The 16779-nt window shown below is 44.6% G+C and overlaps 1 protein-coding gene across 1 annotated transcript; it reads left to right on the plus strand.

Annotated features, from left to right (window-relative positions):
- Nucleotides 1-963: 963 nt before the first annotated feature.
- Nucleotides 964-11305, plus strand: lbh (LBH regulator of WNT signaling pathway). The gene is made up of 3 exons (XM_062397837.1): nucleotides 964-1216; nucleotides 6589-6691; nucleotides 9465-11305. The coding sequence occupies exons 1-3, from the start codon at nucleotides 1188-1190 to the stop codon at nucleotides 9690-9692; spliced, it is 360 nt and encodes a 119-aa protein (XP_062253821.1). The 5' UTR covers nucleotides 964-1187; the 3' UTR covers nucleotides 9693-11305.
- The last annotated feature ends 5474 nt before the right edge of the window (nucleotides 11306-16779 follow it).

The raw sequence follows: 16779 nt of genomic DNA on the forward strand, positions 1-16779 counted from the left end.
GGCACTTGAGTACAGTAGGCATAGGAAAACATATAAAATAGGGAGAAGAGGAGAAGCGGGTGGGGAAGATGTGTAAAGGGAACATATTCCAATCGAAAGGAGCCCGGAGCAAATAGCTTTTCATACAAAGGAGAACATAAAGTGAGCTTCTTTATGAGTAATCTGGTGAATAAGGAACAAACAAATGTATGCAACACCCAAACGAAATGACTGCACGTCCACTACACTTACCCTCACAGTGCCACACGATGGCAGCAGAGGCTTGTTGGCACGTTACCTCTAAAGCTGGAGCGTGCTCTGCGCACCTGCCTCCTCTGAGCCAAACGCAGCGCAGGGGGGGAGAACAACTGTGCATTTTATGTAACGTGAAGGTCAAACTTTGTGCCAGAGGTCCTGAACGCAACGTGCACGTAAAGAAGTCACGGGAAGTCAGGACTGTGACACTTCGAGGTTCATGGAACATACTCTGCGCGTTTTTACGCATGGTCAGTTTCACATTGCCCATCGACGCAATCCAAAGCCTGCAGCAGGGACCATTCTTTATCATCGCTATTATCGTCATAACTATTAATAATATTATTTTAAAATGCAGACATTGATTTGCCCTTGAAAGATATTTGTTAATGAGCCCATCTCTCTCTCTCTCTCTCTCTCTCTCTCTCTCCTCCTTTTGTCATTCAAGAGGAGGTGAGGCTGTCACTTGTGTTGCCTTGGAGACTCCAAATCAATAGCATCATGCTGCATCTCCTCGTCCATTCCCAATGAGATAGCTCCGCCGCTGCTATCGTCATCGAGCCTGAAGAGGAGGAGGTGGAGGGGGAGGAGGAGGTGGAGGTGGTGGAGGGCCACCTGCGCTCCGATTGGCTCCTGCCTGATAATGAGCTGCCATTGAGGATTTCAGGGAGGAGGTGTGTCTCCTCTGGGCTCCACGAGTGCACGCCTCTCGCGCATAAATACCCAACACAACTGTGGTGCGGACCAGACGCGCATATAAAAGCAGTTGTTTGTTGTTTCCCCGAAGTGCCGCTGCGTGTTTTTCTGTTCGCACGCGGGTTCCTGTGTGTTTGCGTCGGAGCGGAGGAGAAGACGAGCGACACGAACAAGAAATAAAGAAAGAAAGAAAGTAAAAAGAGAGAGAGAGAGAGAGAGAGAAGTCCTCGGCTGTAATTGGCAGCAGGTGTGAATCCATGTCTGTATTCTCCCCGGAGATTTACTGGTGAGTTCTGCATCCTTTCCTCCTTTTTCCACTCTCACCAGTTCACCCACCCCATGTGTGCGCACCGGTACGTTGTTGCACTGTGGAATACATGACGCACGCAAATAGCTGTTGTCTCTGCATGTGACAGGTATAAGAACAATGCAGCACATAGTTGCGGTGTGTGTGTGTGCGCGCGTGTTCGGTTGATGTCCTCCTCTTTTTGGTTTTGCTGCACCCACTCACGTTTCCCTTCATGAGGTTTTCTCTGGGGTGTTGCCCCTGAAATTGGAAATGTCACAGCACACATGGATCTGAAAAAAAAAACAAGAGGGAGAGGGGGGGTTAGGGGGGGATGGATCTGGGTGTCACCTTTTTTAAATTTTAATTTCCATTAAGATATTTACCAAATTGTTTTCACGCTCCAGTTTGTACCAATTCCGAAAGGTCACCGTGGTCACACGGCTTCATTTACGGGCCTCAGGGGCGAGAGGAATTATTCCAACAAACGCACACACACACACACACACACACACACACACACTGACTTTGCTGTGTCCTCTTTTAAACAAGTGAATGGAATGATACTCTGCTTTCAGCCCTTGGTCTTTAGTGCTGCAGGTGCACTGCAATCGGAGAAGGATGGATGCACTCTGCTCCTATCTATTACTCCAGTGTCATTTTATCATCATCATCATCCCCTCTGACAGTGTGACTCCTTGCTGTTGTTGACACAGGAGCCCTGAGTGTGTCTTTGTGCTTTCAGATGTGTTCCTGCCTGCGCAGAGGATATGAGTTATTTTTGAGACAAAGCTGTGTTCAAAACCTCAGCGGGCTTTAAGCCATCTCGAGCAGGAAGTTGACAATCGACCTCTTTACTGGAACCAACTCTCTCCTGCTTTTACTCACAGCACGGGGCCAAACTTCTCCATTCTTGTCATGTTCATTTTAATGAGAACAAATGAATATGCATCTGTTGCTTCAGTCTTGTTCCGAGGGCGTGATCGGAAACTTACCGAGCACGTTTTTGATTGGGAGCCGCGAGTTTGATTAAAATATTCCATTGTCTACACTGTCTCTTTCTGTCCGTGGAAAGAGGAAGACGTGTTCTCTACACAGCAGCAGCTGGAAGACACCCAACACAACTTATCTCTCATACATTCTGTTCTCCACATCACATATAGGAAACTTGCTGCAAGTTGCTGGGACATGTAAGGTAATTCTCACTCCTACGCACTCGAACGCTGAGCCGCGTCTGCAGCCACAAGCTCATTCCAAAAGAATCTGGATACGACCCATTCATTCCAGCTCCCTCCGGGGGGGGGGTCGTCATACTCATCCCCCCCCCCCCAGAGCTCAGTGCTGGTGTGAAACGTCAGCGGCTTCACCCCTGTTTGACTGAGATTTATGATGGTGGTAGTAAGAGCAGAGGGTGGATGGGGGGGAAACAATGTTGATAACGCAAGATGCAGATTCCTCCTGTGGTGCGGGGGGGGGGGGGGAGCACTCGGGCTCCTGTCGGCACCTCCAGCACAGCACACGCCTTCCAGCTTTAACCTGCTGAGACAGGTGGAAGACGCTGGTGTCAATCTCAAGTGAGGAAGATTATATAAAAGACATATTTTGACTGACAGGTGAAGCAGATGGTTCTACAGGTGGTGCGTCTTGTTGGTATGAGACTGCCACCTATGTAAGGCTGTAGTGTGACGTCTGAGGAGTCTGGTGGTTTGATATGATGAGGTGAAGGTCAAACACCAGTGACTGTGACAGCAGGTAACCAGAACGTTTTGTGTTGTCGTCCCAGTGACCGTCAGTGTTGGGGGAAACCAGTTTGAAAAGATGTCAATGGCTTTTAATGGAAATGGATGTGAAAAAGTTTCAGCACAAATCCCATGAATCAAATGTGAAATTGAACTTTTGTTTTCAACAAAATCTATCATGATCGTTTTGAAGTTCTTTAAAATTTGTTATCATAAAGGCTTTAGAAATTCTTATTTTTAGATTTACATGACCTGCTGGTCCTCTGTCCCGCCAGAGGGTGAATACAAACAATAATAAGAATGCACTGAAAAGGTCACCACCGATTTTTATCTTTGAGCTTTCATAAGGGTGCAGCTTCTAAAAATGGATTCCAGAGCTGCTGGAGCAACAGATTAGTTTTGTATTGATAATCTGCCAAAAAAAATTCCCTAAAGATCTATAAAAAATTGTCATGAAATCTACCATTTCTTTTCATCACCACTTGCTTAAGACGTAAAAGATTTTCCCATATTAGTTGTTTTGTTTAATCAATAGTCTAAAACCGAAAGATATGAAAATGTATATCTGTTTTATAGACGGATAAATAAATCACCAAATATCCACATTGAAGAAGCTGGAACCAGTGAATCCAGTTGCTTTTTACAAATCGTTTATTTTTTTACCTCCGCCAAGGATGTTATCGTTGTTGGTTTGCAGGATTACACAAAAACCACTCAACCAATTGATTATGCATAACCTGAAGAAACATGTTACAATTTGGTGCATATATAGGATTCATTTGTTTTTTTCACCACATCCACTGATTTCCTCGGAGCATAATTCATTGAGGTTGCTGAGGGAAACTGGGGTTTAGGGGACTAATATGCGTTTGTGCAGATCAAAATGAAACCAATCTGGTGAATTTAGGGGACTGTTGGGGCTTGACGGGTCATATTCGCTCAGAGTTCCATTCTGGTTAACATGTCATGGATGACCTAAACCATCGACAGTTTCCACTCTCGACTTGTAATCCATCCAATGCCCGTTTTGGACGCATACCTGAGTGTCTCCTCTTACCTGGCGTCCATCTGTCCTCTGGATGGACGTAGTATTAGGTCGCTGGCAGAACAGATGCAGGTATGCCTTATGCTGACTGGGTCAACAGGTGAGGGGGTTTACTGCCAGTGGCCACACCAGCCTATATATCAAACGAGGGACATTTGTCCCTAAGATTTGTGGCTTCAGTCCGGACATTTTAAGTGCAGTGTATAACGAGCAGCTTAGGAATCATCACGTTCTGGTGAGACTGCAACAAACGTGCCGAAGACGCTGGTTAACTAGCTGTGTCCTACTTTTACAGATTGGTTACTTGCAGAGCACTTAACATGCCGTCTCTCCGTGAGTCGCTCCACTCTGGGAGACAGAGGGACCCCGCTCAGCCCAGCTCGACACTTGAAGCCGTAACAGATATGACTGGAGTCGGTGTGTGTTTGTTTCCTCCCAGGTCGACTCGTTACTTGTGCAGCTCCACTTCCTCCTCATTGTGCCCCTTTATGTTTTATTAGGCCGATGTTCTGTTATTCTTAGCCGAGCAGGATGTTTATACGATCCCCGAACAGAAATATGACTGGCAAGGCCCGAGTGTTTATCTTTATTTCCCTTCGCTCCCTCCCTCCGTCGGCACAGGTCTTCACTGTCACGGCTCATCCCTCCGTCCCCTCCTCTGCTGCACTTTGCATGCCTGACTCACATTATTTTTTTCCATGTTAAACCTTGCGAATCCTTCAAACTGCTTTTATTTTTTTTTTTTATGTATATTTTGGGATATCCAGCTATTGTTTTGGCTGAGTGGGCTGTGTGGACTGACTGAAGTGCAGTGAAGGTTAATATATGGTGATTAGGCCACATTTTTAGATCCACCTGACACCCAGCTATGTCGTCAGTGTTAGCTGGGTGTCTACAAGGTGTGTGTGTGTTTGTGTGACATATTAGTGATTTTTAACAATTGATGGCATTGTTAATTCTGCCTCTAAGACGACAAACAAAGATGTGTGTTTGAACATAGCTAGGTTATGTTGTGCCCATGGATATTAACCTGAAAACATAATGCACTTCATTGACAGACTTTCAAAAGATTATAAATTTACAATGTGGAGGTCAAAAAGTCCCGGGGCTCATTTGGAATTGTTAAATTTACAGAATCTGTGTTTGAATCCAGACACGTGACATTTGCATAATACTGTTTTGATTTAAAACTGTAGTCTGGCGCAGTTAGAAAACCCTAGAAGTTTCAGTAGCACAGCAATATCTACCATTAGCTTTACCAGAGCAAGTAAAGGCCTTAGCAGAAAAAAACCTTTGTGATTAGCTTTTAATGAGATTTTAAATTCCTGAGAAATGTCTCTTTACGAGTTTATATTTGTCCAACAACGTCTGCCAGAATTTAAGTTGAACTCCACGGGTTCTCACAGCAAAACTACAATAATTCATGTGTAGATAAACATGGAGATGAAGGGTTTTTGAAAAGCATTCTTGGTATACAGAGTTGAGTCATGAATGGAAACAGAAAGACAGAGCTGTGCTTTACCGAGGAATTCCCCATAAGCTCCTTGATGAAGAGTATTTTTTGCTTTTACTGTGTGTTTTTGAAGGAGCTTCTGTTAGTCTTCTTCTTCTCTTGTCTTATTGACATCATAGCACAAGAGGTTCAATTTACATAATCGCTCCTTATCTAAAAACAATGTTTAAGTCACTACCATGGAATCATTTTTTTACTGCTACGCGGTGACATTTTGGTTTTGTAGGTCAAAGCCCACACAGACATTCCCCCCCCCGAAAAACAAGTCTACTGGATCAGATAATGTGTTGGACGAGGGTGAGCTTCTTATTGTGTTCACTTTTCTTTGTCCCATTTATCCAGTGACCACACAAACCACAAGCCTTCGGCCACTGACCACAGGGCTCGGGGCTTTAAATAGAGAGCGTGAGAAGGCCGCCCAGCATCTTGTCTCAAGTCGGCGTCCGTGTCCGTCATGGGACCCGCGTCACGTCAGTTTCAAAAGAAAATCTTTGCAGCAACAAAGCTGCAGAGTGGAAAGTGGATGCAGGGGAAACATGGATAAACAGACTTGTGTTACTTTGATCTAAAATGGAAAAGTTTGACCGGGCTCCGGTGGAACTGAGTGCAAACCACAGCTCGCCCCTAGCACACTCTCACAATGACTGTTTTTCTGTTTGCTAGTGCAAGACCACATCATCCTGTATTTAGAAACGGTCACCTGACGCAAGCCGCATCGTGAGCCGTGCAGCTTTGCAGTGCATTAACACGGCTGAGCGTGGAATGAATGCTCCGTGTGTTGTGGTCAAGTTGTGTGGAATTTTATTAACAAAACTAGCACAAGTGCAGGGAACCAAAGTCACTTGTGTACATGTAGGATTCTTATGTGGTGGTATTTAAAAAAAAAAAAAAAAATGTCATGTGATCACTGATCAGTTTTAATAGTCTTGATTTTAAGAGTCGTTTGGCGTGAATATGTAATACAAAACCAATGGGGACTGCTATTATGCAAATTCAATGGTTTTAATAAGGCACTTGAATATGTTCCATCTTCATTGTATCTGAACTCATAACTCCTCCTCTTCCCCCCCTGCAGCCCAGTGTTTGTGCCCAGCCGAGATATGACGGAGGTGATGATCAACACCACCCCTATGGAGGACATGAGGCTCAGCCCCAGCAAGGACAGACTCTCCTTCCAGGTATAGGACACACTCACATGCACGTCAACACACAAGCACAGACACGCATGATAGTGAAACGCTGCCTCTGGCCCAAATTCCCTACCCTTACATTTTTATACAAATGTAAATGTTTATCATGGACATTTTGTCTGTCTTCATCCATACATTATGGAGAACTGGACTGGAGATAGTGGAAATATCATAACACTGTATATAAAGATGGATGACATGACTGCTCCCCTGAAATGGAGCCAAAGCATCTAGGTGTTCCCCTGGTGGCTGGATGCTGTATCTGTCCTTTATCCTGCCTCCATGTTATTGGATGGGACGGGGACCAAACTATAAAGTCTAAATATATGTGAAAAAATTCTCTAAGGTTTCTGGCAGTTACACTGTATGTCCATTGAGTCAGTTTTAGTTATTTGATACTATTTATATAACACACTACTTGCTCCTTTTTTTTGTGTGTGTTCTTTTGAATAGTGGGAAGAAGTGGAGACGCAAAATCCATCTTTTATAAACGGTCTATAGTATTAAACTACAAGACCCCCGGACAAGCTAAAGTGTATAAACAGACAAAATAACTAGGTTACACAGCGGTTTACATTTATCCTATTTTTAACTTTGTAAAACTTTGGCAGTCACGGTTGCTCATTATTTTAAACATGCAGAGGAAATGAATGCAGTGGAAATGGTCTGTAATTTGCTGTGGCCCGTCACGATGGTAAACCGTGCAGATTGAGACGGATGAGAGACGCAGCCGTCAGGTGCTCCTGACAAGTTGCTTCCTGCTGCTTTGTTTTTACTGTCCGCTCAACACGGCCATGTTGGGAACAAAACCACTTAGAGTCACAGCTGCTTGAGTTTAGTTTCACATTTGTGCCCAGGGTGAAAGCGCTTCATCAATTTCATCATCATTTGCCGTTAAATGGTTTAAGTAACAGCACATTTATGGTCACGGGTGCTGAATTATTCTGAGGTAAATGGGCCACCTGCTGGGCTTTTCACAACCCACAGGACAAAGAGGTTGTTTTCTGCTCAGGGTTGAATCGATTCATACCAGATGAAGATACAATTCAATCATTTGTCTGAAAGCTGCATTGATCAGACAAACCGTTACAGCGACCTGCTGATGCCATGCTGTATGCAGACGTCGATTCTGAGAGGATGTAGACTGACCCAGAAGGAAAAGGCCGGCTTCCTCTCCCAGTTCACACCCCAGCTGTGAGTCTGTCTGAGGATGAGAGGAGGGCGGAGCGGAAGACGTGCAGGGTGCCAACATGCAACTCTTCCATCGCCACGCCCCCGCTTTAGTTTGTTTTGCCTAAGGTCCCGGCCATAGCTCAGAGATGCACTGTAGGAAGCACTGTCACTCTCGCCATGATGGGTGCCCGGGGCTTTGACACAAATTGTGTGACCATTTAGTTGCAGCTGCACCTATAGTATTGGATATGAATGTGGAAAAGAAGGAGTAACAAGTTTCTTTTATCATCTCAATGAGCAATGTCATGATTCAGGCATATAGTGTGCATCCCCCCCACCCCTCCCAATGTGAACACACACCCCAGAAGATCCTGAAATAGCCGGCATTGTGCCTGGCTGATGATGTGTCTTTGCTTCCTGCCACTGGAAGTGAAACAAGTTATGACATGTGTGAGCTGAGGGTCCAAAGGCAAGGTCACTCCTCGCTGCCTACCTCCCTTGGTGCTGACGCACAGTGAGGTTTGGCCTCGCAGGCGTTGATACACGCAGGCATTAGACATGAACACGGGCATGTTCATACACATAATCGCACACCAGCTCATTTATAAAGCAAGCGATCGTCCCCTACGTACTTTCAGAACCCAACAAATTCCCAAATTCTCCGGGGATGTTTAAAGCTTATGGTCTTTTATTATTTTTTTCTTCCTCCTCCGACCTCATCTTCCTCACAGCTGGAACCCCTTTATCTCTTTATTGTCTCTGTCTCTCTCCTGCCTCATCTAATGCTGTCTTTCCATTTGGCTCTTAGCCCAGACGGTGACATTGCCGGCCCCCATACTCCCTCCGCCAATGTCTTGTAGTGAAATATTCAGGTCTAAAAATATTCGTCCACTTTATCCAAACAACAGCAAAGGAAAAATTGCTGTTCTTGGACCAGGAGTGGCAGGCGAATTCTACTTTTTTTCTTTCTTCCCCCCTCTGGGCCATTTCTCTGGTTTCTGAGAACACAGAAAATCTGAGGTAGATGTCCGATCTTGCCAGAATAGGGAGTGCATGTAATCGCTCTTGTCAGAATATCTCTCATGCCCTTCAGCTTTGATTAAAATATTGGAGAGTGACACCCTGCATTCCTATAAGCAGCCGGAGCAGTCTGGATTCGCCCGTGCCTCCGTGTTCTTTCCAAAACCTGTTTTGTTTTTCTCTGACACCTTTTTCACAAGACTATAAAGCCTTCAAGCTTAACATGTAATTTGGATGGATATTCTTTTCATACACATCATGTCCCAGCAAACCTTTCACCTTTTGTCTGGTTTCACCTTACCCATTTGAAATGCTATGATTACACGCTTGTATAATCTTCTGAGTAGTGGCTGACGTGGTACTGAATGAGTTTATAAGCAGCTACAAGCTGCTTGGCACGATGCCTAGCAGAGTATTTCGACTATACATGATGCAGACTTTTACCGTGGGTTCTCTCTAGATGGCCTCTGATGTAACTCGTCCCAGTGCGGTGTATTTTTTGTGGTAAGCCCCTGTTTGTGTTAATGAAAGATTCTTAACTGGCGTTTCAACCTCGTCTCTCCTTCAGATATTCCCCGACCCCTCAGACTTCGACCGCTGCTGCAAGCTCAAAGATCGCCTGCCGTCCATCGTGGTTGAGCCGACAGAGGGAGAGGTCGAGAGCGGAGAGCTTCGCTGGCCACCGGAGGAGTTCCTCATCAGTGGCGAGGAGGAAGAGGAGGAGGACGATGAAGAGGAAGAGGAACACAATAATGGCATTCAAAATGGACAGGCCACGCAGAATTCTCAGCACTAGAGGCCGCACTGAGGCACCCACGCTCCCCCGTTCTGTTTCTTTCTGGCCCACTCTCCCTGTCACACACTGGTTACACTTCACCTCAGCGCTCGGCAGACTGACACCTGGCGGACGCACGGGCAGTGTCTCGTGATGCCATCTCTCCGCCCTCGACACCAAAGCACTCCTGCAAGACAAGGCAACACAAACCCACACACATTCTCACAATAATTTATCCTCCTGGACTCACCCCCAAACTGACTTGAAAAGAACACACACACACACACACACACCTCTCTAGCAAACACTCACTTTCTACCATGCCTCCCTACCGCTGCGTTTGTGTCTCAGCCCAGAACGGATGTCCCGTGTGACGGCGGCAGCTCAGTGCCTCACGGACAGGTCTTATGCTGCAGGGAGGGGGGGGGCACTACCGCTCTGTACCTTACTTCAAAATGGCCGGCGTCATGACCCCAGAGACTTTTACTCGCATACAGAACCAATTGTGGTACCTGTATAGGATTACTGTCTACAGCTCACTGTTTCGGTTTCTGGATTGATATGATTATTGTGATCGCCGCAGCTGTCCATAGATTTGTTTTGTTTCTGAGGAGAAGTTTGGTGATTTGCCTTTGTGGGGTATTTTGTGCAAAATGTTACTTGGTTTTTTTTTTTTTTTTTCCCCCATCACTGGATTTGTTTAAGTTAAATATATAAATTTCTGGCCTGCGATTACAATAAAAAGGCAAGATTTAATCATATTAATGAATAAGGTTAAAGAGGGGGAGAAAAACGGTTATGAATACTTAAGTCCTAAATTAATTTAGGACACAGTCATGCAACGATCGTCAGCACGTTGGCCTCTTGTAGTCATGAGACAAGCTGCAGGTCAATGACAAAGCAAAGATAATGTGACGTAAGCAGCTTGTCCAGAAGGCGAGGGCTGGCTAACCACGAGGGGAGATTTAAATGTACAGCCCCGATGAAGGATGTGTAAATACTCGTTCCCCTGAGGCCTTTTATTGTTGATAGTTTTTTGTTCTCAGCATCGCTCTGAGCTGAACACATCTGAATAGAAACTTTCGCTTTCCTGGTCTTCCTGTTTCTTTGTTTCCTTTTTTTAAAACCGCTATATGTCTAGTGTTGTGAGGCTCAGCTCACGGGGGAATTCCGACTGTAGGACGAAGTTCACAAACAATGATGCGGACGGTGTGTGACGCAGTATTAAAAGAGTTAGGTCCTGTTAGTGTGAAATCTCACTCGCTCTCATTTTATTCACCTGTATTTAAAATGTGGTGGGGTTGTTTTTTTCTTTTTTCCACCTTTTTAGAAACGCAACAAACTGTTTGTGAAAGTCTTGTCGGTCAATACGTGGATCTGTGAATCTGACAACTGTTGTATAAGCATGACTGATGTACTATGTCCCTGTTCTCTTTTCGTAGTTTCTCATTCGAGTGGCATTAGGGCTGTGTACAAAACATCTCTCTTCGTCCGGCACCCACAGGTCCCACATTGTTTCTGTAAAGCTCAGGGAGATTAGCCGCCATCTTTCTCTTGTTTTTTTTTGTATTTAGACCACTTTTCTCTGTGACAATTACAGAGGCTGTAAATAAACATTTGACTTTGCTATCCAACTGTGTGACAATATCTGACTGAAGCGTACCTGCAGTTTTTATGGTACACGATGGAGTAAATGAGTGTTTATAACCCGTGGGGGTTTTCCTCCAGCGTGTTTTAAAGTATTGTTTCCGAGAGACTTTTCATTTTGTGTATGCTTTCATTTTTCTTTGTGAATCCCCCCCCCCCACACACTCACTTTGCCTGCAGCGGTTAGAGAATAAGCAGTATTACTTCCTGCGCGGTGCTCGTCTCTTGCACAGAATCTCTCCACGAATGCAGATGCACGTATCTTATATAGAAGCGAGAACAGGCCACATGCTACTTCCTCTTCAGCACACACACACAGAATCACAATCTGACACTTAGCAACAACAAAATCTTAAACCTCCACACGCTTTATTTTTATATCCCCTAAAACGTAACATCTTTAAAAATATTACACAACGCAAGCTAGTTATATATAGAGAACACTGGTTTGACCCAGCAATCTTTCAGCTTTACAAATACACAAGTATTAGGGATAGTGTGTGGAATAGAAGCCTGTGGAAGCAGCTCCTCACGCTCTGCCCATAAACACTCACCACAATGATGCAGGACTAATAAAATGTGGTTGAGTGGAACAGCTCTAATGGGGAACTGTGGGACTTTACAGGAATAAACAGAAAGCTTTCTGATCACGGTTACAATGGAAACGTCTGAGGTGATTTGCTGCTACGTTGTGTATTAGCGGCCCAGCAGGTCAAGTTTGATTGCTCAGTACCGGGAACAGTCCATCAGAGCTGCTGCGGTATGGACCTCAGGGGCCTAAAGGATTGGCCAAGGTGAAACTTTCAGGGGACTTAAAGTCGCTTCCTGGAAAGAGAACAATGAACTGACATTCTACTCTGCTTCCTCTTTCCTGAAAAAAAAGAAAAAGAAGTTGTATAAAGAGTTATTAATACCCCCCAGGCTTGTGGTAGAAGAGCGGTCAGCGGCAGTGAGCATGTGGATGTAGTGGCTTTAGTTCTGGGCCAGAAATCGAAATGTCCTCTGTCCCTTTTCTTAATGACTGTTCCTTGATCTCAATGGAAAATGCCATGAGATCACGGAAAGAAGAAGTCATCAGAAATTAGGGAAGGACAGAGCGCGGCCCCTTGAGAGTGCGGCCGACCCTGCGTCCACCTACCAAAGCATGTGACATCAGCCGGTAACCTCTGAACTTGTGCCGTCTTTCAGATATTGCTGGAGAAAGCAATATGCTTCGGCATTAATAAAGAAAAGTCCTGTCTTTCGGAGGCTTTAGAAGATATCGGAGAAAGCCCTGGAGCATCTTTCCTTTGCTTTTATACATTTCGAGAGGCTCTTATGTTTGGTTCCTCTTCTTCACCCAGAATCTCATTTAATTAACTCGGGTTCACAGGAGTTCAACGTATAACGGTCATAAAATAATCTTGTTTTAAACTTTAGCACCATCTTTGAGATGCTGGTTGTTAAAACCAATAAAGATCTAACTTTGAAGAACCTATTTAACTTAAAATCTTTTTATCATCATCGATCATGATCTTCTCACAATTTATAATTTAAGCTTTTTATATGTTTCAAAGTTGAAAAAGTATGAAGTCAGAAATCAGCATTTTGAATCTCAATGACTTGTTGCTTTGTTTGCACATGTTTCCGAGCAGATGTCAACCTAATCTGATCACAGCACAGCCGCAGAGTCCTGATAGGGCAGGTTAGCTGAGTTTTTCTTATTTAAAAGAAGTTATAAATAGACTATTTGGAAAGATGATCATATTTTCTTGTCTGCCAAGAACTTGATGAACACTCATGCTTACATGATATTGTCCAGCTGAAGCCAAAGACCAGGGGTCTAACTTGAGACAACATCAGGCAAAATATGTTCCTATCAACACATATAAAACTCATTAGCATTTTAACTCTGAAAAACTGATAAGATAATCTAGACTGACCTGTGATATTTTCCGGGCCGAGGAGCGCTATCACTCTTTTTATGCAGCTCTCGGCAGGAGCATGAATAGGCATATTTCCCCAAAATACTCCATTACAATCTAAATAAATAACTCCTACAGACGTTTTCTCCCCCGAGTTTAAACTTGATAGCTTATTTAGTCATGGCTGTTTCACGTTACAAGAAAACATTCTGGATTGGACATCAAGTTTTTCCGAGAATGAACTCATGCACTCCCGTGTGGATGTGCCCCATTGTTGTTGAAGTCACTGTAGATTCTAACCACTTTATCTCTTGTGTAAAAGTCTTTTTACTGTAAATCTACACATTAACAACCTGGTGGTCCCATGTGACAGCGTTCATTCTGCAACTGGACCTGGACAAGGAGCTCTGGGTTCTCTGTGACATACGGTTACAAGGAGAGTGTCTGGCACACCATTGTTGGCACCGTATCTCTGAGAGCGTGCGCGCCTGCGATGTATTAAAACCGTTGTTAGGCTCCTCTGAGTGAAGTCACTGATAGCTCTTCTCGCTCATTCTTGGAATTCTTTCCGATGGAAACAATCCCTTCGCTGATCCCAGTGTGTCAGCGGAGTCTGACCTGCCAACCCCCGAATTCTCCCCGACTCCCAACTATAGTCCACATTAACACTGTTTCAGTGTCACTCCTCCACACATAAACTCACACCAACCCCTCCATGTGCCATAACATAACCCACCCACCCCCACTCCCCCTCTTGTCTTAAGTGTCAGGAGGAGAAAAATAATGGTTATCCTCTGAACTCTTTTTCCACTCCCTTGCCGTTTTTTTTTTTTACCCGTCTCTCCAATACCCTTGTTTTCTTGTGCTTTCTATTTTTCGCTGTCCCAGACTTTTATCCCGCTCTGTTGTTTCAGCGAGTTTCCCATACTTACATGACAGGAGACTTGTACTCTGCATTCCCACAGAGCAGGTTATGTAATCTAAGTTAACATTTCATCCTAAACACTGCCCTTGTTCCTGTAACCTTGCTATTTTTGTGCTGCAACCTTATTGTGTAAGTCCCCACAAAGGTTTATCCTGTGTGTGCATGCAAAACCGCATCTGTGTGTTTGTGCAAAGCGTGCAAGCAGGCCGCATGCGCTCCGAGGTTTCATGTATAACCGTGTCTGTTATTATGAGCGCCGTGTGCGTAAGGGAAAGATTCTTTTCCCATGGTTCCTCAAGTGTGAGAAGAAAGCAGAGCTCTCAGGACATGGAGCAAAAAAGCTCTGCTGGTTATTTATAACCTGTCTGGAGACGGCCCACTGAGCGTAGACACATATCTGGCACTGTCAACAGGAGAAGAGCTAGAATAAGATACGCTGAGAAGCACACAACAGGGAGGATTAGAAGGTGAAGGAGTCAGGGGAAGGGAAAAAGAAGGATGTGGAAGAGGTAGAGAACACCTACGGGGGAACGTGGGTAAATCACAGATCCCAGACTGGATGTCTCCCTCGGTGGCCAATGTAGATAAGACGTAGTGAGATAAGGTAAAATGCAGCCACGGCACAAACGACACTTGGGAACCTGCTTAGTGTTATGATGCCCTCATAAAAATGTTACAACTCAGGACTACTGTACTTTCCGAATGACATCCAGAACAACACGGATTGCGTCAGAGCTCCAGAAGTCATGAGATCTAGAAACAGTTGAGCAGAAATGATTTCTATTCACAACAAAGCCTTCTCAACTTCACAGTTAATCAGACTCAGGCACACCCTGAATTCCAAACTGCACGTCTTCACACCGGCCTTCCAGGACACAATGCAACTGCACATATTTCTATGGATAAGTCTGATCACCCTGGGACTCGTTTTGTATTTAGGATGGTGATCTCGAGCTACGTGCACATCTCATCCTCCAGCTCTTTAAAGCTTCGATCAATACACGTCTGCTGGCATCTGCCTCGTACTGTAGTTTTTGTGTGTTAATGTGCAAAGCCACAGGCGGCCGCTCCTCTGTTTTTGGTATAAATAGCCATTTTATGGCCTCGCCACTGTAATCCTTATTGCCTCGGGACCGGGGCTGGAAAAGGAGAAAGAAGGGGAGACAGGATCGGAAACACACAGATGGAGGATAAGGGATGCAAAACCAGTTCCCGTAAAAAATAAAAACAAGACAGGAATGTCAGGTGCTGTCAGGTGTCAAGTGCAAGGGTGAGATGTGCTGTCAGTGTGAGAAGGAACTTCACTGAAAGACAAGTGAAATCATCCGTGGCCCCTCTTCAATGTTCAAGAAAGAGAGCTTGAGTTCATGAGAGGCAAGAATGTTTAAAAAAGCAAACTGGATGAGTTCTTTTCTCGATAAAGCCTTGTTAAGGAGCTATAAATAGTCTCAAAATAAACCAAAACAATGCCCGAAAAAAGTCACTGTCTCCCTTGTGGGCTTACATAAGTGGAACGGCATGTCCAACGAGAATTAACCTCCCCGGTCTCTGCATTTATCTGCTAATTGGATCTGAGCGTTCACTTGAATTTAACTTGGCCGACCTCCTGTGTTGTCTCTATTACTGAATATAACTTAAGTGAGCATGTTTTCTATCTTTTGGTGGATTAGAGCGAATGTGATTCTTACCGCAGGGCTCAGATATTTGGAATTCTTAAAGGTAGTATGATTAGGAGCGCTTGATCATTGTGCTTTGGCCAAATTATTTCGGACAAGCGTCATTAATCATGTGGATGTGCTTTGCTTTTGAAGGTGAGTTGGCATCAAAATGTAAAAAAAAGAATCGGAGCTTGTTTCTGTGCAGAGTTTTTTCCGATCCCCTCTGAAGTGATGCGTTGACCCTTGAGAGGTTTATACTGATAAAGCTATACAGTTCACTCAGTCGCCCAGATAGAGTGCATGCCATAGGGAGCAGGTCATGGAAAAGTCTTGAGTTTGACTAAGTGCACTCTCTCTCTTTTACCCCTGTCTGTCAGTCCTCGTCTACCTCACTCAGCCACGCACACGCAATCACACACACCCAACACAACTCCATGTGCATGCTCGGATACACTCAGACACGTCGGCCGGTCCGAGCGCTCGCACATCACTGAATGCTGAGGTAATTTGCAACAGTAGACATGACGGTGGGTAAGAGAAACATATGACACATGCTGGGATTTACACTACTTTAAAAGGCCATGTTGGGAGACTCGGTCAATGCCAGGCTCTGACGTTTGAATGAGTTCTGACTGATTAGCAGCGCCGGGATCTTTGGGTGGAGCACTGCAACATGAGCAAAGCTCCCTTGAGCGCACAACAAGTAGATACAAGTATGACGTGTAGGTGTAGCTCTAAGTGGTTGCAGACATTTAGGACACAGCAGAGGTTAACTTCCTGAAATGAAATGGGTGGGGTCTTGAATTATCGAAAATATCTGCTCCTGACGGGGTAAATTCTCGTGAACGCCATCACAAGTTGGTCCAACCACTCGGAAAGTCTGTGGTACACGAGTTGCTGACGTCATCACCTATGAAACAATTATCATCATTTTACAGTCAGCTTTAAATAGCAGCATATTTGTTAAATGTTAT

This window comes from Platichthys flesus, chromosome 10 (genome assembly GCF_949316205.1).
Source record: "Platichthys flesus chromosome 10, fPlaFle2.1, whole genome shotgun sequence".
NCBI lineage: Eukaryota > Metazoa > Chordata > Actinopteri > Pleuronectiformes > Pleuronectidae > Platichthys > Platichthys flesus.

Bases quoted from the DNA above. Each gene is read 5' to 3' on its own strand.
- lbh (XM_062397837.1), top strand. From the start codon at position 1,188: ATGTCTGTATTCTCCCCGGAGATTTACTG. The intron at 1,217-6,588 runs GTGAGTTCTGCA...CCCCCCCTGCAG, and splicing joins TTCTCCCCGGAGATTTACTG to CCCAGTGTTTGTGCCCAGCC. The intron at 6,692-9,464 runs GTATAGGACACA...TCTCTCCTTCAG, and splicing joins AGGACAGACTCTCCTTCCAG to ATATTCCCCGACCCCTCAGA.